The 20,077-nt window shown below is 42.7% G+C and overlaps 4 protein-coding genes across 4 annotated transcripts in view; 1 reads left to right on the top strand and 3 right to left on the bottom strand.

Moving 5' to 3' along the window:
• The window catches only part of LOC126565319 (GILT-like protein 1), a 390,535-nt gene that overhangs the window by 158,877 nt on the left and 211,581 nt on the right, over positions 1 to 20,077 (bottom strand). The gene's annotated exons all lie outside the window — the stretch shown is intronic.
• LOC126560455 (kinesin-like protein CG14535) overlaps positions 1 to 20,077 on the top strand; it is a 108,384-nt gene that overhangs the window by 47,331 nt on the left and 40,976 nt on the right. The window contains exon 5 of the mRNA XM_050216414.1: positions 3,994 to 4,168. Coding sequence (XP_050072371.1) covers positions 3,994 to 4,168 — 175 coding nt within the window. The remainder of the gene's footprint in view (positions 1 to 3,993; positions 4,169 to 20,077) is intronic.
• On the bottom strand, positions 1,266 to 3,035 carry LOC126564541 (cytochrome P450 4d8-like). Its single transcript, XM_050221618.1, has 4 exons — positions 2,861 to 3,035; positions 2,414 to 2,797; positions 1,710 to 2,342; positions 1,266 to 1,643 (listed from the first exon to the last, which is right to left on the bottom strand). The coding sequence occupies exons 1-4, from the start codon at positions 3,021 to 3,023 to the stop codon at positions 1,303 to 1,305; spliced, it is 1,521 nt and encodes a 506-aa protein (XP_050077575.1). The 5' UTR covers positions 3,024 to 3,035; the 3' UTR covers positions 1,266 to 1,302.
• LOC126564542 (cytochrome P450 4c3-like) lies at positions 16,255 to 18,059 on the bottom strand. Its single transcript, XM_050221619.1, has 4 exons — positions 17,897 to 18,059; positions 17,448 to 17,831; positions 16,746 to 17,378; positions 16,255 to 16,646 (listed from the first exon to the last, which is right to left on the bottom strand). Exons 1-4 carry the CDS (start codon positions 18,057 to 18,059, stop codon positions 16,306 to 16,308), a joined length of 1,521 nt encoding a protein of 506 aa, XP_050077576.1. The 3' UTR covers positions 16,255 to 16,305.

The raw sequence follows: 20,077 nt of genomic DNA, 5'->3' as shown, positions 1-20,077 counted from the left end.
TCCCCTTCTTAAGCTTCTTCGCTCATCTCTTCTTCTCTCGGAAGTGAACGACACTTCGGAAAGGATGTTTCCGAAGCAAATCTGCACGGTTGCGAGCGCGTTCGCATTCGCCACACCGAGCACCAAAAGTCGCCTGTGAGTAAAACCACACAAGCCCACACTCACACGCGCCCATGCACGACGAACTCCTGGCGGATTTTCACGCTCGTCCGTCCGGGTGTGTATGGGCGCTTTTTTTTTTTTGGTGGTAGGAAAGTGGTCGTACATCTTCCATGAAATATTTCGCTTCACCCCCGAAAGACGGATTGACTGAGCCGGATTGTTAAGACCGAGCCACTGTTTAATGTGGGAAACCCGTTTGTACTGCAGCTTATTTTCTGCACCCTGGCTCAGAGCTGCTGTGCTGGCAAGCATTATTTGTTATGTTTCATGCTTCTTAACATTATCCTCATCGGCTTAGTAGCCCCCGGGTAGCTGTGTGAGCAATGTCGGAACAGGAAATCTTCCCGCTGAGGGCACGCGGAACGAGCACAAACCAAGATTGCTCGAACAAAAGCTCCAACTTGTAGAAGAAAGTTGACCAAGTTCACCACCGTTGCCCGTCGTCCACGGCTAAAGAATGAGGAAAGTTCTGACAAAAACATTCGCCAGTTTTTATCAACTATTGCTGGTACAGGATTTGATGATGGGAATGCTTTTTTCTTGTGTGAGCCAGCTTTTCTCCCATTTCTTTTCTTGCCTGTACATTTTTGTACAATTTTTGGTTAAAGTGAAGAAAAACTTTGAGATCCTTGACGGCTTGCTTGTGCTTCCGTTGCTTGTACTGACTTGCAGCATGCTTGCAGAGAAGAAACTGGAAAAAAAATCTTAACAGGAACAACCAAGAAACCTCAAGTGACAACAGCTAACAATTGGGACATTTTCTAAAGTAGAGGTGATAGCCTACAAAACACGGAAATCCTCCCGGCAAAAATGACTCCTCTTGAAGAAGGAAAACTTCAGCTACAGCAAACAGTTTTCGTGTGTTGTTTGAGATTTTAAAGGATAAAGGAGGAAAAAATAGGAGCCCTCAGAAAAGTGGATCTTTTCGCTGATCCATAAGGAAAAACTGACCCAAAAGATAAAGAGTTCGTGAAAATCTTGTTCATAAATTTGTTCTTCAAAGAAATGAGGCGTTCAGTATAATAAATGTTCTTAATCCTACACATTTTTGAGGCACTGCGAATAAACACTTAATTTATCTAGTATGTGTTACACCAAAAAACGGAGCCAAAAACTTTACGAAACCTACAACTAAACACATTACTTCCGCTTCTCAAGCTTAACTGGAATTCCAGCCGTCGGACGAAGCACCAAATCCGTCTTGTAACGCACTTGATTGATGGACTCTCCGGGTAGAATTTTGTAGCTAGCCAGCAACTTCACTATGGTAACCTTCATCTCCAGCAACGCATACTTCTGTCCAATACAGTTCCGGAACCCGGCACTGAACGGGATGTAGTCGTAAGGTCCTCGCTTAATTTCGTTCTCGTCTGAGAAACGCTCGGGGATGAACTTTTCGGGCTCGGGGAACACTTTCGGATTGCGATGTACGTTGAAGATGTTCAGGGAAAGCGTTGTGCCTGCAGGTATTTTAATGCCATCTGGAAGAAAGTATGCCTCAAATCAGCAAAAATTGTCTAGTAGGGGAGAATTGAAGATCTACATACTCATTTCCATATCCTCCAGTAGTTTGCGTCCAATGAAAGGTACCGGAGGTACGAGTCGTAGCGATTCCTTGATCACCAAATCCAAGTACTTCATGTCTTGCAGAAGTGCACTAGTCAGCACGGTAGTTTTGGCGTTTGCTCCCAACATTCCATCGATTTCTTCGAACAACTTTTGCTGAATTTCTTGATGCTTGGCAAGCTGAAGAATTGTGAACGATATGCCAGAAGTGGTCGTATCGTGCCCTTCAAACATGAACGTATCCACTTCCTCCCGAATATCAGCCGTACTCAGCGGTTTACCTTCGATCGTTACCTTCAGCAACTGATCGAGGAAAGTATCCCGGCGCTTCGAGTAAAGCTCATCCTCATCCGCATTGAACTCCACCTTCCCAACCGACTGTTCGGCCTGCAGCTGTGCGCGTCGCTTCTCAATCACGGAGTTGGTAAAGTCGTGCAGCTTCTTGATCACCCGTCCCTGTTCCTTGGCGAACGGATACAGGAAGAAGAGGGCGGGGAACTGGCGCAGTACGCTAAACACACGGCGGAAGATAAACTCTGACATTTGCTTTACGCCCCGAGCGTACTCGTTGTTCGGGTCTTCCTGTGCGTTGATTTGTACTCCCATCGAGGTCGCTATAAATGCGATAAGCGACGATTAAGATAAGGGTTCACCTGTACTGTGCGAAAACAAAAAAAAAACCTACCACAAATACTGTCCAGCGCATACAGCGTGATATAATCGTAGATATCGAACTCTTTCTTGTTTGCCTGCTTTTCCAGCTTCGAAACCAGTATGTCCGCTTCGTGATTGAACACGTCCATAAATTGGTCGAGTATTTTAAAGTGGAACGCGGGTGTTATGATGCGCCGGCGTTGGAACCACTTCTCGCCGAATGAGAGCAACAGTCCTGTTCCGAGCCATGGTTCGAGAAATTCGTACGGGAAAGATTTTTTGGTTGTCTTGGCGAGCAACACTTTCTCCATGTTCTGCGTGCTGGAGAGATCTAGCACGAGGTCATTGAATGCACCGATCATGCTGACGTCGGCACCATATTGTCGGTGCATATTATTTATCTGGTCGAATATATCTGCAAACGGCAGAGACTTAGAAGTGGACATTCTTTTTTTTCTAATTTAATTGTTTGACTCACCTGCAACAGACTTGTTGCGGAAGAGATAGAAACATCCAAGGAAATAGTTTGGATAAGGTCCCTTGATGTGCTTGGAAATCTCTAACAATTGTTGACGTTTTTGGTGATACTTGAACAGCACATAGCTCAAGTATACCACCACAATAGTCACCAGAAATAACATTTTGTTCACACTAGACACTTTCCCACACGACTTACCGTCACGTACTGCAGCTCTCTTGCAATTCTAGCTCTACTGAGTGTGGCTTGTTTGTTTTAATCAATCTCTAATCGTAGATAGATAGGAGTTCGATTTGATATCTCTAGCCCCTGCCGAGGCGTCCGATTATTGATAAAGCTGCGTCTGTTTGAGTGCTGTTTTGATACACCTGTCTAAATCGTGCGACGGAAAAAATCACTAGTCATGCTGATACAGCATGAAAACATTTCAAATTGGGGCTACTATAAAGTCGAACTTTGGAGTTAGTACCTAGCATACTTAAAATGTCCATCTCATACATGCAATTTTAATGACTTGCTCCCTTTCTCTCTCAGCATCAAGTCATGGTGAGACATCATTTATGTTGTGTGTCTAAAACGAAAGTGCAAATGACGTTACAGTTGAAACATTTCAAGTCATCTTTCGCAAGCCCAAATTACTTGCTTCCTGTACCACACCAAGGTACCCTAGACCAATACTATAATTGCTCCATAAATCAGCTGTTAAAAGGAAAACAGAACGAAAAACAAACACCACGCCTGTCATCACACCAACCGAACCGTTGGTGCACGCACAATGGAGCCTGAATGTAAAATATTTTAATTGATTTTGATGCCCGCAAATTGTGTCTTTTTGCCGAAACAGTCACCAACCGGAAAGCCGGTTATTTCTTGGTTTAAAAAATGGTCCACAAATGTGGAAAAATTAACGTTTGATTAAAAAACATTATTTTTCATTTTCACATTAAGGTGCGTCATCGTTCCACCAAAACAAAAACGTAACGCATTTTTTTTTTTTTTTGCAGATCTGCCATTGTGTTTTAATTCTCGTACTGTATGCCTTTTGTCTCGATATCAGAACAGTTTTCAGTCTTGTTTTTTTTTTTTTTGTTATTCCTCCTCGTATTAATATCCATTTTTTTAATTCTTTTCAGAGCTGCACAACGATTGGCTTCCGGCGGTAGCGAAATTGCACCGGTCACGAAAAACGGCACCACGGAAATGAGTGCGAACGGTGGTTTCTGTGGAGCGATCCAGCGCGCACCGCCCCCGATGCCGGCCGGTTTGGCCCGCCGGATGGCGAACCGAGAAAATATTGGACTTGGAAAGGTAAGCGGCGAGGTGCGGCTATCGCTACGCAATGTACAATTGCAATATGTTATTTTAAATGGATGGAAAATTGTTGATTCCCGAACTGCAGCGCTGAAACAACAACATTCATTTTCCGGAGTGTTTATCGTGTTTCCTGAGATTCTTCTGCATGTGCGAGTTGTGGGATGAAGTTATTCTCGAAGAGATGAAAAATTGCATCGGTACAAGCAATCGGAGCCAATGCATTAATGGAATGAATTCGCTGTTTGATACGTTATTTGTAGTGAATAATTGTTTATTTCAGAATTGGTAGTAAAAAATTGTTTATCCTGAACATGATTTATTGGAAATCTATACATTTTTAATTCCAAATATTTCTCAATGCCATCAAATCGTTCAAGAGCCTATTGGAATTGTTTTTTTTTTTCTAACTCCTAAGGAAGTTTTCTACTTAAGGGTTTCGTAAAGCAATACGGCCAGGCCGTTTCTTTCGAAATTAGAAAAAAGGTTTCGTTAATACAAAGACTTGTCAAGCATTTTCATCATGCAATCTGGGTGAGTTTTCTCACCTCACAGGCCAAGATTCCTAGAGATTGCAGAGCCAAAGAAGAAGAAAAAGAAGTTGAAGTCATCCTCACTTTAGGTATCGAGAAACTGTGATGAAAATTTTATCCCAGCTTTACTTTAACCCTAGCTCCAAATAACCATGAAGAGCCCACATAAAAGGCATCCTACCATATACTTAAATCAACCACCTCGCAGTTCGTAGTTTACTAAAAACATTTCTTGCCATTGTAATGCACACCAAATAAAAACGGTAAATTCCATTGCGACAAATCGTGCCTGCAGTAGTGAAAGCAGCGAAATAGTCTGCTAAAACGTTGCAACACTGCCACTCCATTTCGAACGTCTTCTTCCAACCAAAACAAGCAGTTCCGTAAGTCACGTCAGCTCTTGCATTTCCTTCGAAGCCACTCAAGAGCTAAATATATTTCGGTTCACCTTCTCCATCGATCGTTGTATGGGGTGTAGAAGTTTTCAGTTTGACTTACGAAAGCAGTTTACAATGATTCTCGAAACTGGTAGCCCCATCGCTGCTAGCGTGGTTCGGTACGTTTCTAGCTGCTTCAGAACGAACAGGTCGGCTGAATTCGCGAGACGCTTTGGAGCTCTACAGCTTTGGCGTTCAAAAACGACCGAGAGACGTGATTCGTTTCGATAAGCGAATGGGATTTACAACCGGACGATTTTCCCAATCGCTGGTGTTTTATTCTTCCTTAACAAGCTAGGAGCAAGAGAGAATGATGGAAATTGTATATAATCGATAAGAATAAAGAGTAATTATGAATGCCTAGGGATTGAATTACTATCTGCACTTCTAAACTATTTATCTATAACTTATTGTTCCACAGGAAGGTATACTAATCGATTTGAAATAGACATTATCAAACATCTTCCATATTGGTTGAAATATAGCAGAGAAACAAACACAATTCTTCTTATCCGTCTGTCACATAAATATCCCAAAACCCTGACCAAACTGAAGAAAAAAACAACAAGAAAATGTTCAATTTCCTCTATACAATTGCTTTGCCACAGTATGGAGCCGTAGACAAATCCACAAAGCACATCCCATTTCCTATCGAACATAACCAACCGCAGACAAACGCAAATAAAAGGTCCTACCAACACAGACCGTTCCCATCACCTTCCGTATCAATTGCTCCATTACCGAACCGTTTCAGTAGCAATTGTTGTGCTGACCAGCCCAGACACACATACACGCGCCTGCACCATTCTTTCCGAGAAGAAAATGGCTCCCTCAACATACCGAGTAGTCATTTTCCCGCCAATGCTGTGGTAGCAGCATTCAATTTCCGGACCGTATACAATGTATTGGCCACTCGATATACCCTCGCTGCGAGCTGGCGAGATGGCGAGGATAAAAATGGGGGCTGTATGGATCGATTTGCGAGAGTAAGGCTCCATAAGATCCATTTAGATACTCGAGACGGCCACTTGTCGCATGATCGTGTTGAGACGTGAGACAAGACTTTCGATGCAGGAAATGCGATACAGACTGTGTATGTTTCCGCTCGCGCGAAATAAGTTTACAAATTGATGGCTTCCCTATGTGTGCAAGGACTTAAACTTCGCTAGCTGATATCTCATGTTTGTGTGGTACAATATTTTATTCACAAGCAGCTAATCACCTTCTTTATCTTTTATTACCAAACATTAATCTTAACCCCAATAAAGCTCCTTCGTTACACAGTTGTGTCCGATCCTAGCCCAAGAAGCGTCCGCATCAGTAACAGTAGCGTATGGTAACTTCCTAATCGGAAAACCCATCTCGGACCATCCGAACCGACCGAAGGTGTGCCCTTTAAAGCGCCACCGTTAGACGAATGGGACATTACACCGGTCGGTTGGTCGTCCCGGATGTCCTGCACCCGATCTAATCGTGTTATTAATTTGACAAATTCCTTCTTGCTTTTTGTCTGGTGTGAGCCTATCGCACCAGAACACTGGGCCACACGCTCCTCTCGCCATCGATCGATCGACGTGAGCCACGAGTGTGTCCTTTTGGGTGGGTTAGTTTTTCACCTTCATTTAACGTCCCATGAGGACGAGCTCGGATGGTGGAGGGATGTAAAACTTTTCCCACACAATCAGCGCCTGTGAAGAAAGTTTGTCGGTTGCCCGCAGGCACATTGGTACGTGGCACGTGGGTAAAGCTTTAACAAGAGGAAGCACGAAACGAAAGCTAGAATATAGGCTGGAAAAGTCCATACATTAGCAGGACAGAAATAAGGGTTCCTGTTTTCCCGACTACCTTCTTTTGGAAGATGTTTTCGGGTTGTGAAACAGTGAAACGAAAAATCAATGACCCAGATCCTGGAGCACAGATTTCTGAAGCTCGTTTTTGGTCTTCAAACCTTTAACACTGAGTCGGTTGAAATTTAATGCTTAAAAGAAGGTGATCCCTTTTTCCTTGTTTTCTTTTTTAAGAGGAAGACGAGAAGGAAAGAAAACAAACAATATAATAACATTCGTTTGATTGGGCGATTCCATTCCGGACGTGATCGGAAAGCTTCCGCAAACTATATGGTAGGGTTAACCAGGTTAAAAAACAATTCTAAAAAAAAGTTTCGATTCGAGGTACAAAACAGTCATTGACTTAAATCGGTTCCTACCAGCAGTACGCACAGTCCACCGTAGTTTAACAATTCAATTTTTGATGTATTGTGTTTTATCAAATGACTAAAATGTTTTGTTTGTTTGTTGCAAGCCGTGGAATATTATGTATCTCCAACTTTTCACCGTTCTGTTTGCTATCAGCCTAGCTAACCCTGTAACATTTTCAAACAACCATTTTCTCCTTTCGCTGGGACAAACAAACAGAAGCCAAGCATCTCAACTGCCGTTCGGTTTGATTTTTTAGCTTACCATATTGATTGGCTCAACGGGTAATCAATAAGCCCGGTCGCGTTTCACCATAAACATTTCAGCAGAATTACTAAAGAGAGGTCGAGATAGCTCGATAGAGGAAGGAAGAGAGAGAGAGAGAGGTAGGATTAAAATTTACCGACCGATACAAGTACAGCATCCCACCGATTCGCACCGTTGTACGTACTGGTCTAGTTGTGGATTTTTTATACCCTTCCACAACTCTTGGCGGCGTCCCGGTACTTAAAGTCCTCCGGTCCTGATGAATGCTTAATCCTGGAATGGATGCGAAACGCCATTTCGAGCGGTACCGATTTATCAATGATAAAGAAGAGAATGCGAAACAAAAAAATCAACCTTTTTTTGTATTGATGTGTTTGTTGTTGTTGAAATTCATCCCGCAAAATAGGGAGAGGTCGGTGAAGCTGCAGTCGTTGCAGGAATAAAAAATAAAATAAAAACTAAAGCTGTCCCGCATAAATTGATCCCAGACCGGCTCCCTTGGTTTGATGAAGGATCAAGGTGTCGATGTGGTTCATTTTATTTCCGTCAACTTCAGCACTCGGCCATTTCGGCTTTTTTTTTTGCTCGTTGTTTAAGAGGATCATTGAGTGGCCGTCTGTTCGATGGCTGTTTTCGGGGACAGATTTTTTAATTTCCGATCCGATTTTCGGCACCGCATCTGTTCTACCCCCCGAGCTGGCTTTGGTACTTTGGTACCGTAATTGGTACTGGCAGGTTGACCATTTCCCGGTCAGCAAGCCCTCGGCCGTCAATCCCACTTGCGGAACAATATAGTTAAGCGACCAGGGAGAATCGGAACAATGGATCCGATGGGTCACGGACATGGTACGGAATTGGGATTGAATGCGTGATTAACTATAATTGAAATAAATATTAAATTATTGTGAAATTATACTGTAAACAAGCGGGAATGGGCGTTGTGGTCGAATAAAGCCCTCTTTGTTTTTTGTTGTTGTTGCCACTTTCTTTCATCTATGACGTCCTACCATAATTATCATAATACGTCCCTGGAAACGAGCTTTCACCCTTAAAGCCCGAGGGGAAGTGTCGAACGCAAAAATATGTAAACGGACCTCGGCGTCGGGCGAGTTTTCCGGAAGGAGTCCGATTTACGATTATTCCTACACAATCATTAGCGCGATGATTATTGATGTAGTTTGGTTTAGTGGGCCGATAAGTGTTACGATGGCCATTCCTTGCTTGGAATTGTTTGCTTAAGACCATCTGTTTACTATGATTATTGAGCCACTGTTTGGCGTAGCTCTAATGATCCTCAAATTAAATACAATCAATGCTGAGGAAGGAAATTATGAGTCTAATCACCAAATCAAATAGGTTCGTAGAGTGATGATTATGAAACATTTACAAACAATAAGCTTTCAGCTTTCTTGATTCCACCAGAAGAACGTATTCTTCTGCTGTTTCATTTAGTAGCTCAGTTTGCTTATCTCCTCCCAGTACGAGATGTAAAATTAATTGCCCAAACAAATGTATTCCAAATTAATTCCATTCCGGTGTCATGTTTCACAAAAGATCCTCACACACCGTCATCGCAAGATACGGCCATGAAATATCCTTTTGCTACTGGAAGGATGCTAGAAGCAGCTCGCATATGCAATCGTCCAGAAGTGAGCTACATTTCCTTTATCCTTTTGCCACGTCCACCGGCTGAACTAATGATTTGTTTCCGCCGTCCATTCTCTCGGCTTTGTTTTATGCTCCCGAGCGGCATGCCACGCGCGTTAGCCAGCTTTTCTTTCCGGGCCTGGTACGTTGTTCGTTCTCAGTCGTGTAAAACGGTCAGTCCTCTTTTCCGGCTGAGGCTACTACTAACGACTTCCGGTCAAACATACTGCCTGTGTGAGTGAGTGCGAATATTGCTGCATTTCTGCACGTGGACTCACGAAACGAACGAATGGCGCACAAATGTACACAATGGAACGCATCGAAGGAGGAAGCAGCAATCCACATCGCTTCACTCTGTAAGAATTGCAATCCGAGAAGGAGCCGGCCAGGATATTTGCTCAAACTGAAGCTGCTGGACGGAAATTTACAAACACACCAACACACACACACACACAAAGGGTGGCCGAACGAGGTCAGTCGTATAAAATATTCCAGCAGTTTAAACACCGAAGTACCGGAGAATAAATTAGGAGCAAACATACGTTTTCCATAAATTGCTAAACTTGGAACCTTTGGTTACTTGGCTCTGAGGGAGGTGTTGGAAAACACTATGCTGCAGGGTGGCCACTTCAGGTGCCATTATTTAAAACCCCACACGCTATGGCTCTTACAGCTATGGTCGATTTTCTCCTGAAGCGTAGAGTAAATTTTACACCACAGATTTTAAGGTCCGTGCACTCGAAAATGGATGAAGAAATAAATTTACCTACCGATCTTCGTGTTTGCGTTTGTGTTTGGGGAAGATGCGGAGGAAGGTTGTTTGATTCCTTAAGCAATTGAAATCTATCAGCGCTTGCGGGGGTAAACATGAGCTACAATTTAAATGGCTTAAACGAACATGCATGTTGAACAGAATATGCATAGTGCGCCGCAGCTTATTCTCGTTCAATAAAATGTATTGAGAGCTATTATTGAAAATGGATGTATCCTGTATGGTAACCAATGATTTAAAATCCCTTTACATGGATCTCTTTACTGAGATGTTTACACGAGTTTAAAACATGGATTTCTTTAAGGTAATTTCGGAAACATTATTGAGTAAAATTATAAATTTATTTGAATTTAGTTTCAAAATGCTTTTGAAAATGTTTGACTTCACGCCCAAAAGTTATGCAATACATTTTTCTTTCTACAGTTTGGCTGTAAAGTGAAGCAAACCTCCTATAATCAAAAAGGATTCAATTGAAAAAAATATTATAAGAAGATGACAGGAGATCAACTCCAGCAGGAATGCAATTATGTTAACACTCTTGTTCATGTACAAAAACTTCTTAACGTTTCTAGAGAACAAAGAGTGTCCTTGAACTAATATTAAACTTTTTCTTATGCAGAAATGTTTAACTTTCAACTAATGCATTCACAAATCGTCGCTGTCGTCAAACATATTTAGGCAATGTATGTTGTAAGGTAACATTTTATTGAAATTACTTTAATGTAGCAAAATAGCATTCTGTACAACATTCTAAGCATAAGCAATATTCTCTCTCCTTTAAATTGAACATCCTTAAAAAAGTCTCAAAAAAGAAACTCTCATTCACACGGGTTCAAACAGATTGCCCCAGTTACACCTTAAACGACACTAATTTAGTCTCGATTGCTTCCACCCAGCATCTCAGTGAGTAGCAATGTGTGAAACATACCATTTTAAGCACACAATTTTCATCACCTTCAAGCAGACGTAATTTTCATTAATACACGGCACTAGTACTGGTACTAGCGATAAAATGGTGGAAAATGAGAAACTAACAAAAGGAAAAAAAGCAGGAACCGGGTAGGAAGTCTTCAAAATAATTACATCCGTAATCCGTTTCCTCGCGGTTCAGGGAAGGTCCGTTGCGATAATTACCAGCGCACGGTGGACGGTCATTCTTTCGTGGTTCGCAGAGAGTAGGATCGGACTGTGAACTGCAGTACAAAAAAAAATGTGTAATCAGGGTGAGACTGTATGACCTCTCGCACTCGATGCCAGGTGTCCTCTCGACTGTGCGGATGTTGCCAGTTTATTTACCGGTTGTTGTACTGTCCCCATTTGCCATCCATAGCATCCAAGCAACACAAAGTCGACACACAACTGTCAAGCTTTGTCCCGTGCGCTTTGCTCAGCGTTTGGGTTGCCGTATAAGTAATATTTGTACGATTTCTTACCATTTCTCGTTCAACGGTTCCACACAACGGTGTGATACACTGTAGCACATTCTTGCCATTGCCGACTGTTGCAACTAAGTTATGAAGCTAATTTCATGCTTTCAAAAGTTGTCCGTTTAGAAAGCGGTAAGTTCACAACCTACTCAACTTCAGCTGTAAGCCTTTCCCATGGTGCGTCATGTTTGACGTTGTGAACGTCTTTATTGGGCACAAAACGAAACCTTACTATTCCTGTGGCCGATGGAGTGGTTTTGATAAATAAAAGCACCAGCAGAAGGAAAGTAACCATCTCAAACCAACCTGCGAACTTAACCGACAGGTTTGGAAAAGTTTTGAAGAACAAAACCTGTCCGAGCGGTGAAGCAAAAGTGGGGAAAAACACATTGGAATGGTTTTCTTAACTGCTTCATTTTTATTTCGGTGCGCTTTATTGGGAAGAATTGAGAGGCTAACGATGTGTGTGCCACCACACTCTCGAGGGAAAAGGTGACGGAAAAGGCTAAAAATCCTTTCCAAAACTGCTCAGGACATTGCACTATGGGACAGTCTGCCAGTGTTATGTTAAATTATGAAACTACTCTGAACCGACTATTGAGCTAGGTGTGAAGTAAGAGCATGAAATTAAAAATGGAAGCTCCTGAAATTATGAAGTGAAACAAAAAGCAAGCTGGGTGATGCATTTTGCTAATTTTACTTATTGCGGTTGAAAATCTTACAAGACTTCTAACAATTTTAAGTAGTCGATTCCACCCACTTTTGACGGTTTCCTCGCTATAGTGCACAACAGTCTCAATATAGTTGCTTACTAACTGGACAGCCTGGGATGTCTTCTTGGGGTTCTCAAGACTTCTCACTGGAGCTGTCGGCTATTCCATTTTCCACCACAACCTCCACAACATGATCCAAACATAGAAACCTCTTGACGTGACATCCTCGGGCAGTATGGTGGAGAATTCTTTTCGCTCCCCACGCCACGTAAGAAAATAACTGTAGCATCTTTCCACCATAGTTTGTTCCGTACGCTGTACGTCCGTCCGTCTGTCTACTTATTTATTTACAGACCAAAACACACACAGTCAAACACAGCGACACGAATCCGACCCAACATGACACCGGCAGCAACTGCCATTATGCTTTTTTGCAGTTCGCCGCCATGCCCATTGCACCTTTGCGCCATCTTTGCCACGCTACGGTGCTCCGGCGGGCGTTTTTATTGTGACCGACCCAACGAAACAAACGGATGTCATAAATAATTTATGTGATTTTCAATTTGCTATCTGCCACATTTTGTTAATACCTTCCAGTTGTTGCCTGCACGACCCACTTTCGAACCGGAATGACTTCCCGATGTCTTGCCGCGGTGACGGTTTGCCTCAGGTGACAGTTGTAAAGCATTCGTTTGGCTGTACCTTTTCTGTTTTCCTTTTTGCCTAGGTCAGCAAATCGTTAACTGGGAACAGGTTTGGTGGAGTTTTATTTCCAATTACAGTTTTAAAAAGCTTTTTCACAGCCGCGAGGGGTTCTATTTGCCTGGTGCCCAACGCAACGAGCTTTGCAACGTTTTTGTGTTGTTACCATTTTCATTTAAGGTAATTTGTATGCTTTTTCCCGCTTTTTTTCGTCGCGAAACAACAATTTCCACATGTAGAGCTTAATGAAACAAGGATACACACTTTCAACACTTCCTAACTGAGCAGCAACATGTAATAGACCTAAGCAGAACAAAAACTCGTCCATTCCAATGTCCTGGACATGCCAGACACTCATTTGGTAGTGAAATAAATTGGTCTAGACTGGAGCATTTTCCGGCAGCCATATTTTGTTCCGGTTTTTGGTATCCTTTTACCCACACCGAGTATGTGGCCGGGTTCGTTTGACCCACATTTTGCGTACCCTAATCACCCAGACTTCTAGATCCAAGCCCACCAGTTTCGTTAGGCCTTCAAGTGAGGTTAAAGTTGAACTTCCTGCGCCTGGTACAAATAAAAGCTGCACATAGTTTGGTGACTGATTCCGCGTAAAGGAATGTGATGGAATTTCACTCCCTCTCAGTCCGGAGCAGCATTTACTACAACAAAACGGCAACTGCTGAAGTAGTTTCGTACCGTTCCCCCTTCTCAGGACTTTTTTTCTCCTCTCCGTAAAAAAACGGGCCTCCAAACATTCCTGAGCACTTTTCCGACGCCGGATAAATAGTCACTCAATTAAAGTTATTGTTATGGTCCGTTCGTATGCTGAAAAGTCGTTAGCAATTGAATTTATGAGTGCCGAAACATAGAACTCGTAACGAGGAAGTCCCGAAAAAGAAAAACAGTCAAACACACGCCACTGAGGTCACACGCACGCAAACTTTCTGTTCTGAGGAAACAGTACCACCACGGGGGCCTAAAAATAGATTCCGGAAAAATAGAACCACGGTGGGACAGTTGTTCTTACCGGGAGCCAAACGTACCCAGCAGGATGCTAACGTTTCAAACCCTGAAGGCTTGAAGACTTTCCGAGCTGCACTCGACAGGCTGCGCGCAATCAATACCGCTGGTGGACGTCCTGCTGGGCATTTGGGTAAATAAAATCAGACTCACAAACTCACACAAACACAAAGGGTGGCAAGAAAATGGCTACCCCCTTCGAGGTGGAGTCCTCGTGTCTTATCGTAACTACTCCGTTGCGCTGTTGGTTGTCTTCGTTAGTAGTTAGCAACAGCGGTAAGCAGATTTCAATTCTACCTGATCTCCCTCCTGATGTTCCACCAAGCCCGGCGTGGTAGTTAGTCTCGTCTGATAGTGTTAGTATCGATCGGTTTCCCTTTGAGGCCGGGCGAATGAAGCAAAAGCACCAGAAAAGGGACAGACCGTGCAGACTCATAATCATCATTGGTACGATCATTACCACCATTGGTGGGCGTTAAGCTTCAAGTCAAAGGGGAATTAAGGATATCCTGTTTTCCGTCCCGGCTTGCACACACACACACACACACACACACACACACACACACACACACGCAGAAACACGCACAAAAGAGAAAACGAAATGAACAATCAGGAAGTCCACCACCCTGCCCATCGGAACGACCTACATCCAACATCAATTCGCACGTACTTCACAATGACCAGCTCGCCAGCACGTCGGTTAGCATAAATTGCAGGAAGCCGAAAAAGCCCAGAGAAACCAAACCCCCACTGGCCTAGTGACATCCCAGCAAAGGGTGCGAACTCCTGGACTCTCCTATTACTCGGTCACGAAGCCGAAAACCCTCCTCGGCAGGCCGAGTGTGGTTACGCAACAATGGGCAATAAAGGGCACATTATTACTCCTTCACAATATTTATGCAGCCCCGGCATAAAAAAGGGACTCCTCTGGCCGTAGCCGGGGACTTCCCGTTGTACGCGTCTTCATTTCGCTGCGGTGGTCTACCTTTACGCAACTAGCGTTCGGGAACAGCATTTTTCCCTGGGAACGATATTTTTCCTCTATTTATTTATATTAGCCTCCTCATAATCATGTCTGAAATGTCGATGTTCGCACTTTCCGGTGGGACCAGTGGGGGGTGTTTTTATTGTGGAGCATCGAACACATGATCCTGGCTTATCCTTGTTCGATGGTTCAAACATTCGGGAACGATGGTGTTTTTTTTCTCTCTCTCTCTCTCTCTCTCTCTCTCTCTCTCTCTCTCTCTCTCTCGCTACCTCGTCTCGATAGTCGGTAAATAATAGCTTTCCAAATAGCATAACGTGTGCACCAATTGGCCAACAAACGCTCGTATGACTAATCCGGCAAGGAGACTGGTCGGAAACCAAGGTGAGGAGAATATTTGTCATAAATATGTGCTGGATGTAATAAGTTTGCCGACGTAATGTGAGTTAAATTTTATGCCACACGAATGGAAGGATGCGTGACGAATTTTGACAGTGCACACGATGAGTCGTTGCCGAGCCTGCACGGTAGTAAACAGGATTGGTTTGTTTTGGTCTGTTAGAAGGAAATATTTTACCTATTCTACTACACACCGTCGCCAACAAAACCTGCCCGTTACTATACAATCTTTCACAGGGGGAGGTTGAGAAGCAGACAAAACGTGTGATGGGATGAGAAGAACATATTTCACGTGTAAAAAAGAAGCGTACGTATATAACCCCACGATCACGGCAATGGGCTGTTCCTATCGTAAGAGTAATGGATTACGAACAAGATAAATCAAATAAAGCTTATTTATCTTTGCTTTTTTTTTTTTGGGTACGTTGTTGAAATATTTGCAGATAGAAAGCCAAACCAATCGGGTATAGAGTGTGTAAAAACAACCTGACAGTTTGATAAAATGTAAGAGAGAAACAATATTTGAGTTTGAAAGTAAACATCAGAAGCATACGTTGGATGCACAGATTAATTTGAAAACGTATGTTATCGAAAAGTTAGGTAAACATTTTCCGAATTCATCGATTATTGTTATGCTCTTTTTTAAATTTTTATTGAATATTAAATCGAAAGTTTAAAAAACTATGCCCTTGAGCTTTGAAAATATTAGTTTTTTCATTACTAGTGAAGCTTGATGCATTTTGTATTGCGAATTGCATACTTTCAGGCAATTTAATTCTCATCTCACAATCAATTAAAGTGTTAGGCGTGAGAAGTGCGTTTCTCTTTTGTACATTAATTTTATTTTGTACTCTTTATGTTATTTCGTTTTGTGTTGAGACCAAAATCGAACAAATCAGAAGCTCATATGATTAATCACTTTTCATTTCCACTGTCCAAAAACCATTTGTTTCGTTAGAAACGGAGCCTTACTTCGAGGCACATTTCAACCACACAATCACTAACCCACACGGTACTCCATCACTCCAACACGTCAATCACGCACGTTTCACTAGCTTCACCGGAATGCCTTCGGTCGGCCGTATCACCAGATCCGTCTTGTACCGGATACGTCCAACCGATTCGCCCGGCAAGATCCGATAGCTCGCCAACAGCTTCACGATCGTAACCTTCATCTCCAATAGTGCGTACCGCTGTCCGATACAGTTCCTCGAGCCGGCACTGAACGGAATGTAGTCGTACGGGCCGCGCTTGATTTCGTTCGCCTCCGAAAAGCGTTCCGGATCGAACCGCTCCGGATCGGGAAACACGGACGGGTTGCGGTGGATGTTGAAGATTTTGATTGAAATCGATGTGCCCGCTGGGATGACGGTGCCGTCTAATGGTGAGAAAAACAAAGCAAATGAAGATTGATCCACGTTTTGCGGCACAAAGAAGCGGAAAGCTTTTCTCGAATTGTTTGCAAAAAAATACTCACTGATCTCCATATCCTCCAATAGCTTCCGCCCGATAATTGGTACTGGTGGTACAAGCCTTAGGGATTCCTTTATCACCATATCGAGGTACTTGAAGTCTTGCAGCATCGCATTCGACAGTGGAGTTTTCCGTTTATCAGCTCCCAACATTCGGTCTATTTCTTCGTACAGTCTCTGCTGGACATCCTGATGCTTGGCGAGATGGAGGATGGTAAACGAAATGCCAGAAGTGGTCGTATCGTGTCCTTCAAACATGAACGTATCCACTTCCTCGCGAATGTCAGCCGTACTGAGCGGTTTGCCGTCGATCGACACCTTCAGCAGCTGATCGAGGAAAGTGTTCCGACGCTTCGAGTACAGATCATCCTCGTTCACGTCAAACTCTACCTTTCCGAGGCGTTGTTCTTGCTCGAGCTGTGATCTTCTGCTCTCGATAACGTTGTTGGTAAAGTTATGCAGCTTCTTGATGACACGTCCCTGTTCCCGGGCGAACGGGTACAGGAAGAACAGTGAGGGGAACTGACGCAACAAGCTGAAAACGCGACGCAGAAAGAAGACGCTCATCTGCTTCACAGCTTGGGCGTACTCGTTGTTCGGATCATCCTGTGCATGGATGCGAACTCCCATTGAAGTTGCTATAATCAAATAGTCAAGTTGGAGTTATAAAACCTCATGCGATTGGCATTTCAGTCTACATTACTCACCACAAATACTGTCCAATGCGTACAGAGTGACATAGTCGTAAATGTCAAACTCTCCCTTACCAACGTGCTTCTCTAGCTTTGACACCAACACATCCGCTTCCTCGTTAAACACATCCATAAACTGATCCAATATCTTGAAGTGAAACGCCGGTGTTATTATCTTTCGCCGCTGGAACCATTTCTCACCGAACGAGATCAGCAGGCCCGTTCCTAGCCAAGGTTCCAGATAATCGTACACGAATGACTTCTTGGTGGTTTTTGCTAACAGAATCTTCTCCACATTCTTTGAGCTTGAAAGATCCAGCACCAAGTCATTGAAGGCACCAATAATTGCCACATCTTGTCCGTAGCGTTTGTGAAGTCCTATCACAATGTCGAAGATATCTGCAAGGAATGAAAAAAGCTCGCTAAAGAAATCCTCTACTGAGTCTTTGCGGGCTTTACTCTACCTGGAATGCTTTTGTTTTTAAACATCTTAAATGTCCCCATGAAGTAATCGGACTCGGGACCTCCAAATTTAGCACGTATTGCCAGCAACTTTTCGCGATGTTGATGGTACCTGAGTAGCAGATAACCCAAGTACCCCACCACAAGTGCGATTAGCCACAACATTTTTAACGTAGCGTAGTTCTAACCCGTAGCGTAACCACTTATCAACTGAAGACCCTCAAGTGTTCACAACAGTTTGAGACACCGGGAATTTCGGTCACTATTACCACACACTAGGTGACGTATCAGGGGAGCAGATAAGGCTTATCAGGGTGAGAGATAGCCTTATCATTATGGTGCTAAAAAAAGAAAGTAAACACAAGATCTATACAGCTTGTTGGTTAATTAAATAGCGGAATAAAAGTTTAATCGGTGTTGCTATTAAATTATTACCATTAGATAGCAGATTAAAGAGGATCAAATTTCAAAGTACAACATTTCATATCGTGTTATTTACTGAGTCAATGCGTAAGAGTGAGATTTTGTTTTTTGATTGCTGCCTGTCGTACTGCACTCTTACAGCCTCTTCATTGTCGCGCTAACTGCTGATCATTATTATTTGTCTTTTAGCTTTAATCGCTTTACGTTAACAATATTTCTCCAGCTCGCGTGTCACTTGGAGACTTTACAAAGCATAACGAATTGCAGTTATCTATGTTTTATTTTCGTCTCCCATTTTTTTACTTCCTACAAGGATGCATCAGCACGCTTCATTGTTACAAAGCCGCTTCATTCGATGCAGCTAAAATGAGTGATCTTTCCCCATTAATGTAACAAACTGTTCAAGCACCTCTTCAGAAACATCCCTTTAATCTTCTCATTTTTTAAGCTTCAACCAACCTCTTCATTATTGCCGCCAGCCCTCAGTGTTTTCTCATTACCAGATTTTTGCATCGCATTGAAGGGAGAATGCGTACAAATGAAACATCAAAACACGGAACAACCCAACAGCAAGAGCGTTTGGTTCAATTTGGTTTACCGCAACACATTAAAGATATGAAGAGCTCAATTTCGCGTTGAGTGTGTCTTAAAATTATTCGCAACAAAAAAAAATCGTCTATTTACACATCCTTTTTTATTCCTTTTTTTAAATCCCTCATTCTGTGACGCTTTGCCGATCGATAAGACATCCGATCGGAGCTATGTTCGCTTCGTAAAATGTCGTTCATTTCCCTTTTATCTTCCACATAGCACATATCAAACACCGAATCTGGTTACTTCTTTTGATGATAAATGCATCAGAATAGAACAGCAGCAGCAGAAGAAGAAAAAACAATCCTTCCACCATCAATTTGGTGCGAAACGATAGGCTTGATGAAACCACCAACCGTATACACTTTGGGCAAGAAATCAAACAAACCATACAAGAGATACGTTTCACACATTGGACAATGCGCTTGTATCAGACACCAAGCAAAAAAAAAAGGCACATAGGCAAAGATTGAATATCTGCCATACCCTGTGGTGCATATGTTTGCGTTTTTCATTATCCATTATCCTAGCGCTGTGTGGGGAACGGTCGGTCACGGAAGAAAAAGGCTTGCACAGTGGAAAAGAAACACAAAAAGCAACGTTAGCAATAAAAAAAATATAGCATTAAATCCCACAAGGGATGTTTGTAGCATTCAAGTTTTTTGTTGTTTACATTGTGCATTTAAGACCTAAAAAACATTGATAGGAAACTGTTGTTCTTCATTCTTGTGCCTTATTTATGAAAATTCCACTATGGGAAATATTACGGAGAAAAGAGGACGTAAAATAATATATTTTCCTGATAAACTGACTTAAAATATTCTTCTTCATGGCTTAACGATCGCACGCCGGCCATCAAAAAGCTTCCAGGATTTGCCGAAACCACGTAGTTGGATAGTCAAATAGTCAGTCCTCACTACGGAGGGACGGTTCGCATAAGAAATGGACCACGGTCCTGCCGTTTCCTGGCGCCGATTAAGGTTATGCCACCCGCACTCCTCCTTTAACGATTTAAACTATTTTGTTTAAAAAATTTGAACAGCAAATTATTTGCTTAATAAAACAGAAATAGACATTGCATACTGTTGAATGAATTCGAAGTTGTAATATTTTTTCTGTATTTATAAAAGCTTTGTGTCAATGTGGTATTTTATACCACATTGACGCCC

This window comes from Anopheles maculipalpis, chromosome 3RL (assembly GCF_943734695.1).
Source record: "Anopheles maculipalpis chromosome 3RL, idAnoMacuDA_375_x, whole genome shotgun sequence".
NCBI lineage: Eukaryota > Metazoa > Arthropoda > Insecta > Diptera > Culicidae > Anopheles > Anopheles maculipalpis.
The sequence above is the reverse complement of the archived record's forward strand: the minus strand, read 5'-3'. Positions and strand labels throughout refer to the sequence as shown.